General features: G+C 41.8%; 1 protein-coding gene across 3 annotated transcripts in view; it reads right to left on the bottom strand.

Moving 5' to 3' along the window:
* svep1 (sushi, von Willebrand factor type A, EGF and pentraxin domain containing 1) overlaps window positions 1–12,726 on the bottom strand; it is a 236,178-nt gene that overhangs the window by 7,776 nt on the left and 215,676 nt on the right. For all 3 annotated transcript variants that reach the window (XM_043716218.1, XM_043716221.1, XM_043716222.1), the window contains one exon: window positions 1,385–1,480. In XM_043716218.1, the coding sequence (XP_043572153.1) occupies window positions 1,385–1,480 (96 nt within the window). The remainder of the gene's footprint in view (window positions 1–1,384; window positions 1,481–12,726) is intronic.

The raw sequence follows: 12,726 nt of genomic DNA, 5'->3' as shown, positions 1-12,726 counted from the left end.
AAGACATCCCACATAAACAAGAAATTTATATTGCCTAGGTGTTTTATAATCAATCTGTTCACAGTTGTTATTACTGGATCTGGAGCAGGTGGACTTGAACCTGGGTATTCTGGCTCAATTTATGCTGTTTAATCTGGGATATCTTACTGGCAGTATATTTGAATGAATAACTCTTCTGACTTGACCAGAATTAATCTACATCAAATAGAGTCCATAAGTTAAACTCATAGTTTTCTAAAAACTACCTGGCCCAAAAACAAGATAAAGCAACTTAAGACTATCAAGGAGACTTTGAATAAGTGGTGGATTTCAGTATAGATAAAGATGATAGAGGACACAGCTTTCTTGCCACCACTTAGTTGACCTGAAGTGGGATTTGAACCTGGAGCTTCTAGTTAAAGATGCAAATACACTATCCATTGCACCAGGAAACATCCCATATTTAAGGGAGGGCTTCAAAACTACAGGTAGTTATCCTATAATGCCGTAGTTGCATTCCAGTGAAACTTTGTTTTACAGAAAATTGCTTACGATAAATAACAGGGCCTAAAGGAAAAGTATGGTTAAGGGCAGACTAGCAAACAATATTACTCACGATTGCTTAAAAATCACCCAGAAGTCTAAAGCAAAGTATAGCACAGCCTGAATGAAGGTTGAAATCATATTTATTAACAAAACAAAAGTTAATTTAACACAGTTGCTGGTATCTGTACAGTACCTGTCACAGAAAGCTGCTCTGTCGACTGCTGACATCGGTGCATGCGCAGTACAGCACAAAGATTGGTGTTGACATTACACATACGCAGAATGGCACAGACACTTGGGGGCACAGATCTTAGCACATGTGCAGAACGACGCAGACATCGGAGCATGCGTAGAATGTTGCTGAGATTTTGGCGCAAGCCCCACTGGAATCATGCTATCTCGAAAACACCGTTCCCTAATTCCTCAGCAATGTTATAGTCAAATTACGCTGCTGAAATGTGTGTTATCGCAGAACTACCTGTACAAAAGGATCGGAAGGTCCACCGGAGAAATTATTTTCACTGGCAGAAAGCCAGACTTAAAGTCATTGACAAAAAAGCCAAAGGGAAGATTAAGAGAAATAGTGTTGTGGTGTCCTGAATTGACTGTTCTGGTTTGGTTGTGAATCAGAATCAGAAGTAACTTTCAAACAGCAATTGGATAACTACTTAAAAAGGAACAAAATGTATAGGGCTACAGGGAAATAACTGGAATTGGGAGGTGGGAATGAAATGAATAAGTTTATTGAAGGACTAACATGGGCCAATAGATCAAATAGCCTGATTTTGAAATGTGACATTCATGTCTGACACCAATGTCATGCAACACATTCATTAGAACCAGATGGAAGCTGCCTTACCACGCTGACATCGTGAGCCTGTCCAACCTGTTGGGCAATCACATTTATATGGTGCTAAACAGAGGCCCCCATTCAAACAGGGTAGAATGCAGATTGCTGGAATAAAGAGAATAAAGATGCATGTTATATTTAAAAAAACACAAAACATCACCACCATACAGTGAGTATTTTGTCATGAAATTTGTGAGTTTCATTATTTCAGGCTTTTGCTGCCAAACCAGCAGTGAGTGGATCAAGATATCATGGTTAGTGCAAATGGAATATTTTCAGATTTACAGCACTGCTTCCAGAACTCAGTGCCAAACAAAGTCTACATGAATACTGCCTTCCTCAGGAATGTATGTTTAGCTTGGATATAAAAGTAATTTGACATTGAGACATGATTCTTTGATGCTGTTTTCTGTACTTTGCTTGGAATGAACAGAGTTCACTGACTTAAAAAAGAACCATGAAAATACAAAGTTACAAAATTGATCCAACTGATTGGCTCCTCAGGCCTGTTCCACACACCCATGCCTGCAACTTTTCTGTCTATAACATTTGTTACCCATAACTACTTGGCTTGCTAGGCCAGTCAAGAGTCAACTACATTGCTGTGGAAATGGAGTCATGTACAGACCAGAATTGGTAACGACTGGAATTTCATTGTCAGATTATTTTAAAAAACACAAATCAACAATAATTGTCGTTGTGGTCATCATTATTGAAATTCCATATTTCAGATTAATTAATTGAATTTAAATTCCACCACGTACATTTGAATTTAACCTACGCCCCAAAAGCACTAGTTGCGGCTACCAGATTACTAATCTTTGTTATTGTCGTTATAATACATTTACACAGCTTCTGCTCTCTTTCATTTCAACAAGTTATTAAAAATGGATTACTCACCATATGGTAAAGTTCTTCCAACATTTTAATACAACAGATTAGATAATTATGAATCACAGTGACAATAATTTGGTAATCTTGCTTAAAGGGCTAACAAAAGAAACCTTTTGCAAAATTATAGCACTTCAACTATGACTTTGGCTTCATTAGCTTCAGCTATTACGGCTTGCTGTGAGGATAAGTGATTATGGGTTTTTGACAGCAAAAATTGTTCCTTGTTTTCAAGGTATCACTTGCTTTGGCAACAGTAGTGTCCCAGCCCTGAGGATAAAACAAGGATGGGTTGGCAATGTACTGAATTCAGATTTCAGTTCCTTTTTCAAATTCATTCTCATCTCTCCCAATTATCTGTAATTGTCTCTATTCCTACAAACCAGGATATGAGCCAAGTTCTGGCAAATGGGACTGTATTAGTATAGGACATCTGGTTGGCATGAACGAGTTGATTGAAGGGTCTGTTTCCATGCTGTCCATCTCTATGACCCCAAGCCTCGGAGATCTCTGTACTTCCTTAATTCTGGATTCCTGCATACACTCTTTGGTGGCTGCATGATATGCATTCAACTGCCTAAATCAGAATTTCCCCTTAAACCTTGCTGTTGAAGTAAAGTTCTTGGATGCTGTTTTCTGTAGCTTGCTTGGAATGGACAGGCTGCTTACTTAAGAAAGAACCATGCGGGTATTAAGTTAGAAAATTGATAGGTTAGATGAAACTGACTGGCTCCTCAGGTCTGTCCAATACATTCATAACAATTAGAGTGATCATGGCTAAATATCTACACCTCTTCTGTCCCTAACGTTTGTTACTCATAACTAATTATTGTTGAACTAAATGGCTTGCTATGCCAGTCAAGAGTCTTTAAGATGCGCCCTAAAATTATTTCTTTGACCAAGATATTGGCTACCTGCCCTAATATATGGTTTAGTCTCAGAATATTCCCATTATGCATTTTGGTACGGTTATCCAAATTTAAGGTGCTTTTACACGGATTGTACACGGATCTCATTTTCTCCCAATAATCAGTGAAAAAATTGCAGAATAGGGCTTTAGCAGAATTTTAATGAGGTCAGCATTACGGGAGTCAGGAAAACATTAACTATTTTATTTTATTAGACATTGTATTGGGCATGACTTCATTGTAGCCAAAATCTATTTAGTACTACTGAATTGGAGTTTACCTCAAAAGTTGTTTTTTAAAAGAATATTCAAGTGTTGCTCTTCCAGCTCTTTGGTCAGTTTTATGTTATCTATGGCTATTTTGGTAGCACTTCCCCTCTTAGTGAGATAACTGTGGATTAAAGTTCAAGCGATTTGAGCATCCAGTCTCATAAACATTCCAGTGAATTATCAAGGGAATGCTGCACTGGCAGTTGCATTTCTTCTGGATGAATTAAATAGAGCCCATACCTGCTTCCTTGGGTGAATTTTAAAGATACCAGAGCACTATTTAAAATAAAAAGCAGGGAGTTTCTCCTTGGTTTGCTGACCCAAAATTTATCCCTCAACCAACATCACTAATTGACAATCTGACTATCATATTTACTGTTTGTGGGACTTTGATCTGTGTAAATTGTCTGCTGTATTTTCTACATTTTAACATTGGCTACACTTCAGAAGTTATCATTGTTGTCTGCTATCCTTCAATTTGGGGATGTCATCTACTCAGAGCCTCGAGTTTGTGCTGTAGATTTTCAAAGGACTGTACAGCCTGATTCTTGACCTCAGATCTTGAGAAACGTGGGGCACGTTCCTCCATACAGTAGTGGTTCCAGAGTGCAGGCAGGATTTGCTTCCTTTCCTTCTCTGCTGCTGCACTGCCTCATCAGTAAGGCATGGGATGAAGATGTCGCTGGCTAGGCCAGCATTTAATGACCATCTCCAATTGTCCAGAGGGCAATTAAAAGTCAACCACATTGCCGTAGTCTAGGGTCACATGGCCAGGCCAGGTAAAGATAAGTAGACTAGATGGGATTTCAAGCCAATTAATAGTGATTACATGGTCACCATTCGTTTAATTTTAATTCCAGATTTTTTGGAAATTTAATTCAAATTTTACCATTTGTCATGGTGAGATTTGAACCCTTACCCACAGAACAATAACCTGGCATTCTGGATTAGTGGTTCAGTGACATTACCAGTACACCAGCTTGTGCAAATTGGCTATCACATAGGGCAGTTTCTAGACCGGAAAAGAGATTGTGAAGTGCTTTGGGACATCTTCCGATTGTGATGGGTGCTACATAAATGCAGCCTTTCTCTTCCTTCAAGGGGCAATGGAAGCTGACTGCTGAATTAGGAATTTAGCCATCTGGCAAACGATGCATCTTGCGCTTCCTTCTTGACCGTGAATGATGGGATGTCAGTATTTACTGCTAAAATAACTCCATGAAGGCTGGTATCCTGTTACCAAGTCACCATGTATTTACATGTGCATGTTACTTGGCACTGGTTCAGCTTCCTCAGAGCCAGCTCTCAGAGAGAACAGAACGCATGATATTTCTGTTTATCTCTATCAGCCACTGCTCTCTGATTGGACCAGATTAACAGCCCCAACTGGGAACTCATGTTTTGTAAGGTCCTCATGGCCAATCCTTGTTCCAATCACTATATTGCACCACCCCCTCCCCATTCCTCAGACATTCTTTTTCCTGTAGACTCCCTCGGCTTTTCCTGCATCGGGTCCTGTTCCTCCAACTCTACCTCAGATACTGGCGACATGTACCAGACTGTAGCCTATCTCTTTTGAATGGAATATTCTGGAAGATATTCATCTTCTTCAGACAGTAACAGCATAATGACTGTGACACTGCTGGGTCATCTTATCCTCAGAGGTTTCTTTGATGCTAGGCGGAGGAGGAGAACCTAGATGTTCTGAGGGGCCGTGTATGTTTTGCTGTTTGCCTTTTTGTGAGTTTGCAGCTTTCAGTACAGTTCATGTGCTTGTTCAGGACCAAATCTCCCACCCAAACTTTGTATGTCATGGGACCTTGCATTGACCATGCCACATCCCATGCAGGCTATTCCTGTGGTTTCTACACCAAGCACCTTCCCCGGCAGTAAACCGCCTCTGTCACTTAGAGGATTCTTGTGCCTGACGTTGGTGTTCCTGATGCAGTTTCACCCCCAACCACCAACTGCCCCCCCCCACTACAACCAAAGGTCTGGGAGGATCAGGTCTAACATGGTGCAGAGTCTTCTCACCATTAAAACTCTGTTGGCGCTCACCCTATAATGGTGTGAGGTGTGATCCTGTAACCAAACAGGAACTGGGACTGTTGGTTATCAAGTGAAGCTGCGGGCTATTTCTTTAAGCCTCCCTTAAAAGTTTGCACTGCTCTTTCCACCTGACCATTGGACGATGGATGGTATTGAGCTGTCCTTATGTGCTAACGCCAGTTGACTTCAGGAAATATTTGAATTCCCTGCAATATTCAAATTCGTTGTCCGTTACCATCACCTCCAGGCGTCCGTGTACTGCAAAAGATGCTCCCAGCTCTTCAGTCATCATCCCTATGTCTGACAAATGAACTCTCTACATGTCCAACCACTTTAAATGGTTATCCACAATGACTAAGAACACAGAGTCCATGAAAGGACCAGCATAGTCAACATTTAACTGAGTGTAGGGTTTACCTGGCCATTCCCACAAATGTAGGGGAGCTGCTGGCAGTACTTTCTGACTTGTTCACATTCTGGGCATTGTGTCTCCAACATATTAATGTCAGCATCCAATCCTAGCCACCAGATGTAACTTCTTGTCAACATCTTCATTTTGGAAACCCTGAGAAGACTCTGGTGGAGTTCAGCCTGTATCTGATGGTGATCTTTGTTTGGACAATTACTCTTGCTCCTCATGATAATATGCCATCTCTACGGTGATTTGCTCTCACTGGGTCCAGAAAGGTTTCAGTTCTGTTGGCCCTTTTGTTTCCCCCATCACCACCAGCTGTTTTAGTTTTGCGAGGATGGGATTTTTTCATGTCCATAGTCTGATATTGTTACTGGTGACCAGAAGGGTGTCCAGAAGGTTTAAAACCAGAATGAACTTTTCTAATGGTAGGCTCCTTTCCAACTTGTAATTGTATGCGCTGAGAATAAGAGGTCACTGCAGAATTTGACCTGGCGCTATGGGTGGCACTTCCCTGTACTCTTTAAGTAGCCCGATCTGGGTTTGCAACCTGTTATTATTAGACATTACATCCATAAAGGTATTGATGGAACTTTCTCACACCAATGATCACGGCCAAACCTTTCTTCTCTATCTAGGTGTATTTTCGATTGGCATTAGTCAGAGTCCAGGAAGCAGACACTATCGATTGTTCATCTCTGCTGGGTCACCAGTGAGCCAACACTACTCCAATATCATATGGGGAGGCATATGTCAGTCCTGCAACTTGTTTGGAGGGATTGTAGTGTGCCAACACCTTAGATGATGATAGCTTCATCTTCACTTCCCTAAAAGCTATGTCTTTTCTACAAGATTATTTCCAAGGTGAAATCTTTTTCATAGCAGATGTATGGGTACCAGGATGGCAGCCAGGTTATGGATAATTTTTTTGTAATGATTCATCAACCCATGGATAGACCTAAGCTCTGTACAAACATGGGAACTGGGGCACCTTTGATCGCTCTCACCTTATCTTCCAGCAGGTGTATCCCACTCTAGTCCCCATTGAAGGAACCCCATGAAGACTGGTATCCCATCACCAAGTCACCCTTTATTTGCATGTGCATAGTACATGACAGTGACCCAGCTAGCTCAGAGCTGGCTGTTAGAATGAGCAGAACCCCTCATTCTTGTATATATCTATCAGCCAGGACTCCCTGATTGGGGCTGTTAACCTGGTCCAATCAGGGAACTCCTTTTTTTATGAGATCCACCTGGCTGACCTTGTTCCAATTGCCACAGCTACCTATCTCTATTTTTCCTTGTATGAACTAGCATGTTAGAACATTTCATAGGGCAGTTAAGTGTCAATCACAGTGGATTTCACAGTCATTAATACTGAGACTCACTAATTCCAGCCTTATTGCTTGAACCAATGTGAATCTAATTTGATTTAATCTGATGTCCTCAGAGTGTTCACGTGGGCCTCTGAATTACTTAACCATTGACATTACACTGTACCACTGCCACCATTCCAGATAACTAGACTGCCCCTTTCACATGGACTTGAAAAAATAAAGGAGCAATAGAAAAGGGGAATTTACCTTGGTGTCCCAGTTCAACAATTATCACTCACATCAATAGCTGCTAAAAGATCATGTTCCTGTTGCAGAATTTTGCTGTGCAGACACTGGTTGCCATGCTCCCTACATTACAGCAGCAAACAAACAAAGCTTCATCTGGAGTCAGAAAAAGGGCGTATCCAAATGTAAATTCCTCTTTTTGAATGTTGGGAAGAAGCTGTTATTATACGAGGGAGGCTTCCTCTTCCCAAAAGACATTATTTTAGGCAACTCCTGCAGGCACCACCATCAGATGCAGTATTTGCCTTAATGTTTAGTCACATGTTCCCAATCAGCCTAACTGGTCAAAACAAAATAATACAGCAACTACAAAGTATTGCAATCTGAAAGAAAATAGAAAGTATTGAGAGTACTGATTGCAAAAAGCAAAAAAGGCCAGTTCTTTGCAATGGCATTAGTGATATTATTGTTCAGACTTTTAATCCAGAAACTCAGCTAATAAGTCCTGTCAAGGCAGGTGATGGAATTTGAATCGAATAAATATCAGGAATTAAGAATCTAATGATGACCATTGTTGATTGTCAGGAAAAGCACAGCTGGTTCACCAATAGAAGGGAAGACACCTCACTATCCTCACCTGGTCTGGACTAGATGTGACTGCAAACCCACAGCAATGTGGTTGACTCTCATCTGCACTTTAAAATGGCCCAGCAAGCCGCTGAGTTGTATCAATCTCTATGAAGTTTCAACAAAGAAAGGAAACCAAAGGGACCACCTGGTATTATCCTAGGCACTGGAAATAACAATGGTACAAGTAGCCTTATTGATCCTGTAAAATCCTCCTTACTACCATCTGGGAATTGTCTAACAGACTAGTCAAGCATGAGCCTGACATAGTCATTCTCATCCCCTCCACCTTATCCCAGATCCCTGGTATCCCATCACCAAGTCACCCTTTATTTGCATGTGCATAGTACATGACAGTGACCCAGCTAGCTCAGAGCTGGCTCTTAGAATGAGCAGAACCCCTCATTCTTGTATATATCTATCAGCCAGGACTCCCTGATTGGGGCTGTTAACCTGGTCCAATCAGGGAACTCCTTTTTTATGAGATCCACCTGGCTGACCTTGTTCCAATTGCCACAGCTACCTATCTCTATTTTTCCTTGTATGAACTAGCATGTTAGAACATTTCATAGGGCAGTTAAGTGTCAATCACAGTGGATTTCACAGTCATTAATACTGAGACTCACTAATACCAGCCTTATTGCTTGAACCAATGTGAATCTAATTTGATTTAATCTGATGTCCTCAGAGTGTTCACGTGGGCCTCTGAATTACTTAACCATTGACATTACACTGTACCACTGCCACCATTCCAGATAACTAGACTGCCCCTTTCACATGGACTTGAAAAAATAAAGGAGCAATAGAAAAGGGGAATTTACCTTGGTGTCCCAGTTCAACAATTATCACTCACATCAATAGCTGCTAAAAGATCATGTTCCTGTTGCAGAATTTTGCTGTGCAGACACTGGTTGCCATGCTCCCTACATTACAGCAGCAAACAAACAAAGCTTCATCTGGAGTCAGAAAAAGGGCGTATCCAAATGTAAATTCCTCTTTTTGAATGTTGTGAAGAAGCTGTTATTATACGAGGGAGGCTTCCTCTTCCCAAAATACATTATTTTAGTCAACTCCTGCAGGCACCACCATCAGATGCAGTATTTGCCTTAATGTTTAGTCACATGTTCCCAATCAGCCTAACTGGTCAAAACAAAATAATACAGCAACTACAAAGTATTGCAATCTGAAAGAAAATAGAAAGTATTGAGAGTACTGATTGCAAAAAGCAAAAAAGGCCAGTTCTTTGCAATGGCATTAGTGATATTATTGTTCAGACTTTTAATCCAGAAACTCAGCTAATAAGTCCTGTCAAGGCAGGTGATGGAATTTGAATCGAATAAATATCAGGAATTAAGAATCTAATGATGACCATTGTTGATTGTCAGGAAAAGCACAGCTGGTTCACCAATAGAAGGGAAGACACCTCACTATCCTCACCTGGTCTGGACTAGATGTGACTGCAAACCCACAGCAATGTGGTTGACTCTCATCTGCACTTTAAAATGGCCCAGCAAGCCGCTGAGTTGTATCAATCTCTATGAAGTTTCAACAAAGAAAGGAAACCAAAGGGACCACCTGGTATTATCCTAGGCACTGGAAATAACAATGGTACAAGTAGCCTTATTGATCCTGTAAAATCCTCCTTACTACCATCTGGGAATTGTCTAACAGACTAGTCAAGCATGAGCCTGACATAGTCATTCTCATCCCCTCCACCTTATCCCAGATCCAACCTTCCAACTCGGTACCGCCCTCATGACCTTCTACTTCCCACTTATCCGCTCCACCCTCCTCTCCGACCTATCATCATTACTCCCACCTCCATTCACCTATCGTACTCTCAGCTACTTCCCTCCCAGCCTCACTCCCTTCCATTTATCTCTCCACCCCCTAGGCTCCCAGCCACATTCCTGATGAAGGGCTTTTGCCTGAAATGTCGATTCTTCTGCTCTTTGGATGCTGCCTGACTTGCTGTGCTTTTCCAGCACCACACTCTTGACTTTTATCTCCGGCATCTGCATAGTCATTCTCATACCTGACAGGCCAACTCCAATGGGAGACAATCTAAATGCTTTGACATTCAATGGTATTACCATCACTAAATGCCTTACTATCAACATCCTTAGGCATGATTCGGAGATGCCGGTGTTGGACTGGGGTGTACAAAGTTAAAAATCACACAACACCAGGTTATAGTCCAACAGGTTTAATTGGAAGCACACTAGCTTTCGGAGCGATGCTCCTTCATCAGGTGATTGTCAGGAGCGTCGCTCATCTTCCGCCTATGAACCCTCCAACCACACGGGATGAATGTAAATTTCCCCTCCCCCCACTTATCTCAGTCCCAACCCTCGGATTCAGCAATGCCCTCTTGACCTGCAATCTTCTTCCCGACCTCTCTGCCCCCACCTCCTCTCCGGCCTATCACCCTCACCTTAACCTCCTTTCACCTATCGCATTCCCAATGCCCGTCCCCCAAGTTCCTCCTCCCTACCTTTTATCTCTCCACCCCCTAGGCTCCCAGCCACATTCCTGATGAAGGGCTTTTGCCTGAAATGTCGATTCTTCTGCTCTTTGGATGCTGCCCGACTTGCTGTGCTTTTCCAGCACCACACTCTTGACTTTTATCTCCAGCATCTGCATAGTCATTCTCATACCTGACAGACCAACTCCAATGGGAGACAATCTAAATGCTATCCTTTGACATTCAATGGTATTACCATCACTAAATGCCTTACTATCAACATCCTTAGGCATGATTCAGAGATGCCAGTGTTGGACTGGGGTGTACAAAGTTAAAACTCACACAACACCAGGTTATAGTCCAATAGGTTTAATTGGAAGTACACTAGCTTTCGGAGCGACGCTCCTTCATCAGGTGATTGTCAGAAGCGTCGCACCGAAAGCTAGTGTGCTTCCAATTAAACCTGTTGGACTATAACCTGGTGTTGTGTGATTTTTAACTTTGAACATCCTTAGGGTTACCATTGACTAGAAACTCAACTGGACTCACAACATGCATACAGTGGCCACAAGACCAGGTTAGGTGCTAGAAATACTATAGCAAGTATTATCTCCTGACTCCTCTAAGCACAGGTTAGGAGTGTGATGGTAAACCCCCCATTTGCCTGGACAGGTGCAGCTCCAACAACACTCAAGAAGCTTGACACCATCCAGAACTAAGCAGCCTGCCTGATTGGCAATGTTTCCTCAGACAACAAGTCACTTCCACCAAGGATCAGTAGCAATACATGCATTATCTACAAGATGCGCTGCAGAAATTCTCCAAATGATCCTCAGACTCCCAAACCCACGGCCACTTCCATCCAGATGGACAAGAACAGCAGATATATGGGAACCCCTTCACCTTCAACTTCCCCTCCAAGCCACTCACCATCCTGACTTGGAAATGTATCTCCGTTCCTTCACTTTTGCTGGATCAACATCCTGGAATTCCTTCCCTAACAGTGTTGTGGGGCACCAGGCAGCATGTGGACTATAACAGTTCCAGGAGGCAGCTTGACACCACCAGGGCAACTAGGGATGGGCAGTAAGTGCTGGCCATCCAGTGATGCCCACGAGTGGGTTAAAAAAAAGGCAAATGATTTACCAAAATTTGGAACAGTAATCTGTCTTTACAGTTTACACCGAAGAACCTGTTGTATACTTTCTGCATTTTCTCTTTTACATTCTACATAAGTGGGGTTGTCCAGTTGCTGACTCATTGTTCACATGATGATCCACTTCCACTTGTGATTACATATGCCAAAGGTTTTCTGGCCACTGCACAACGAATTAACCATCTGACCAGCTGTCATAAACAAGGTGAAGAATACGTGGGCCAATGAGTGTTGCTCATTTTAGTGAACTATAGATTGGACCTAGGGAAAGATGTGCGGGGATAGATGAAGGTTCAGTAGGTGATGTTGGAATTCATTTTTGAGTGGGTCGCATATTGTGAGAATCAAGAGCTTTTCATGTAATAAAGATAAGCAGAACTGAACCTCTGTGCCTGGAACTCGAAGGAATAGTATTTTAATGTACAAAATGAGGAAGAGGAACTATATATCTGACTCTTGAGCATGCCTCTGAGAATATTTGTTTTATTTTGCAACAAGGAAGTTTTGTACAGATCATGTGACTGGCTGCCAGCTCTGGCTGGGTGTATTCATGGGAATCATGTCATATCTTACAGGCCTCTAACTACCTCACCCAGTTTATACCGTCAAATGTTTTTATAATCAAAACAATACAGCATTGAAATAAATTGTGAATTTTTTTAATGGCCTCTTATGATTCTTATCCCATATGTATTGCTCTCAGCAAGTGTCCAGGAATTCCATAATCCTCACAAACCCCAGGACAAAACTGAACTGAATCTGCTGCAGCTTGACATCTGTCGTAATGCTGTGTATCAGTTTACAGATTCCAGAAAATGTAAACTTCAACTGAATTAAAGATACATTGCTCATTGTGACTCACATTTCTGAGGTCTCTCAAACTGTGTGAAAGCTTCCTCAAATCAGAATTAACTACTTCACTGCTGGGGTCAGTTTGTGTTGAGTGAAACTTGGCAAATGATCAACATGTGTCCTCCCATTTGCTTTCTTAGCTATGCATCATGTCTTATGTT

This window comes from Chiloscyllium plagiosum, chromosome 2, assembly GCF_004010195.1.
Source record: "Chiloscyllium plagiosum isolate BGI_BamShark_2017 chromosome 2, ASM401019v2, whole genome shotgun sequence".
Classification (NCBI taxonomy): domain Eukaryota; kingdom Metazoa; phylum Chordata; class Chondrichthyes; order Orectolobiformes; family Hemiscylliidae; genus Chiloscyllium; species Chiloscyllium plagiosum.
Note: the sequence above shows the minus strand (reverse complement) of the source record. Positions and strands in the feature narration are given on the sequence as shown.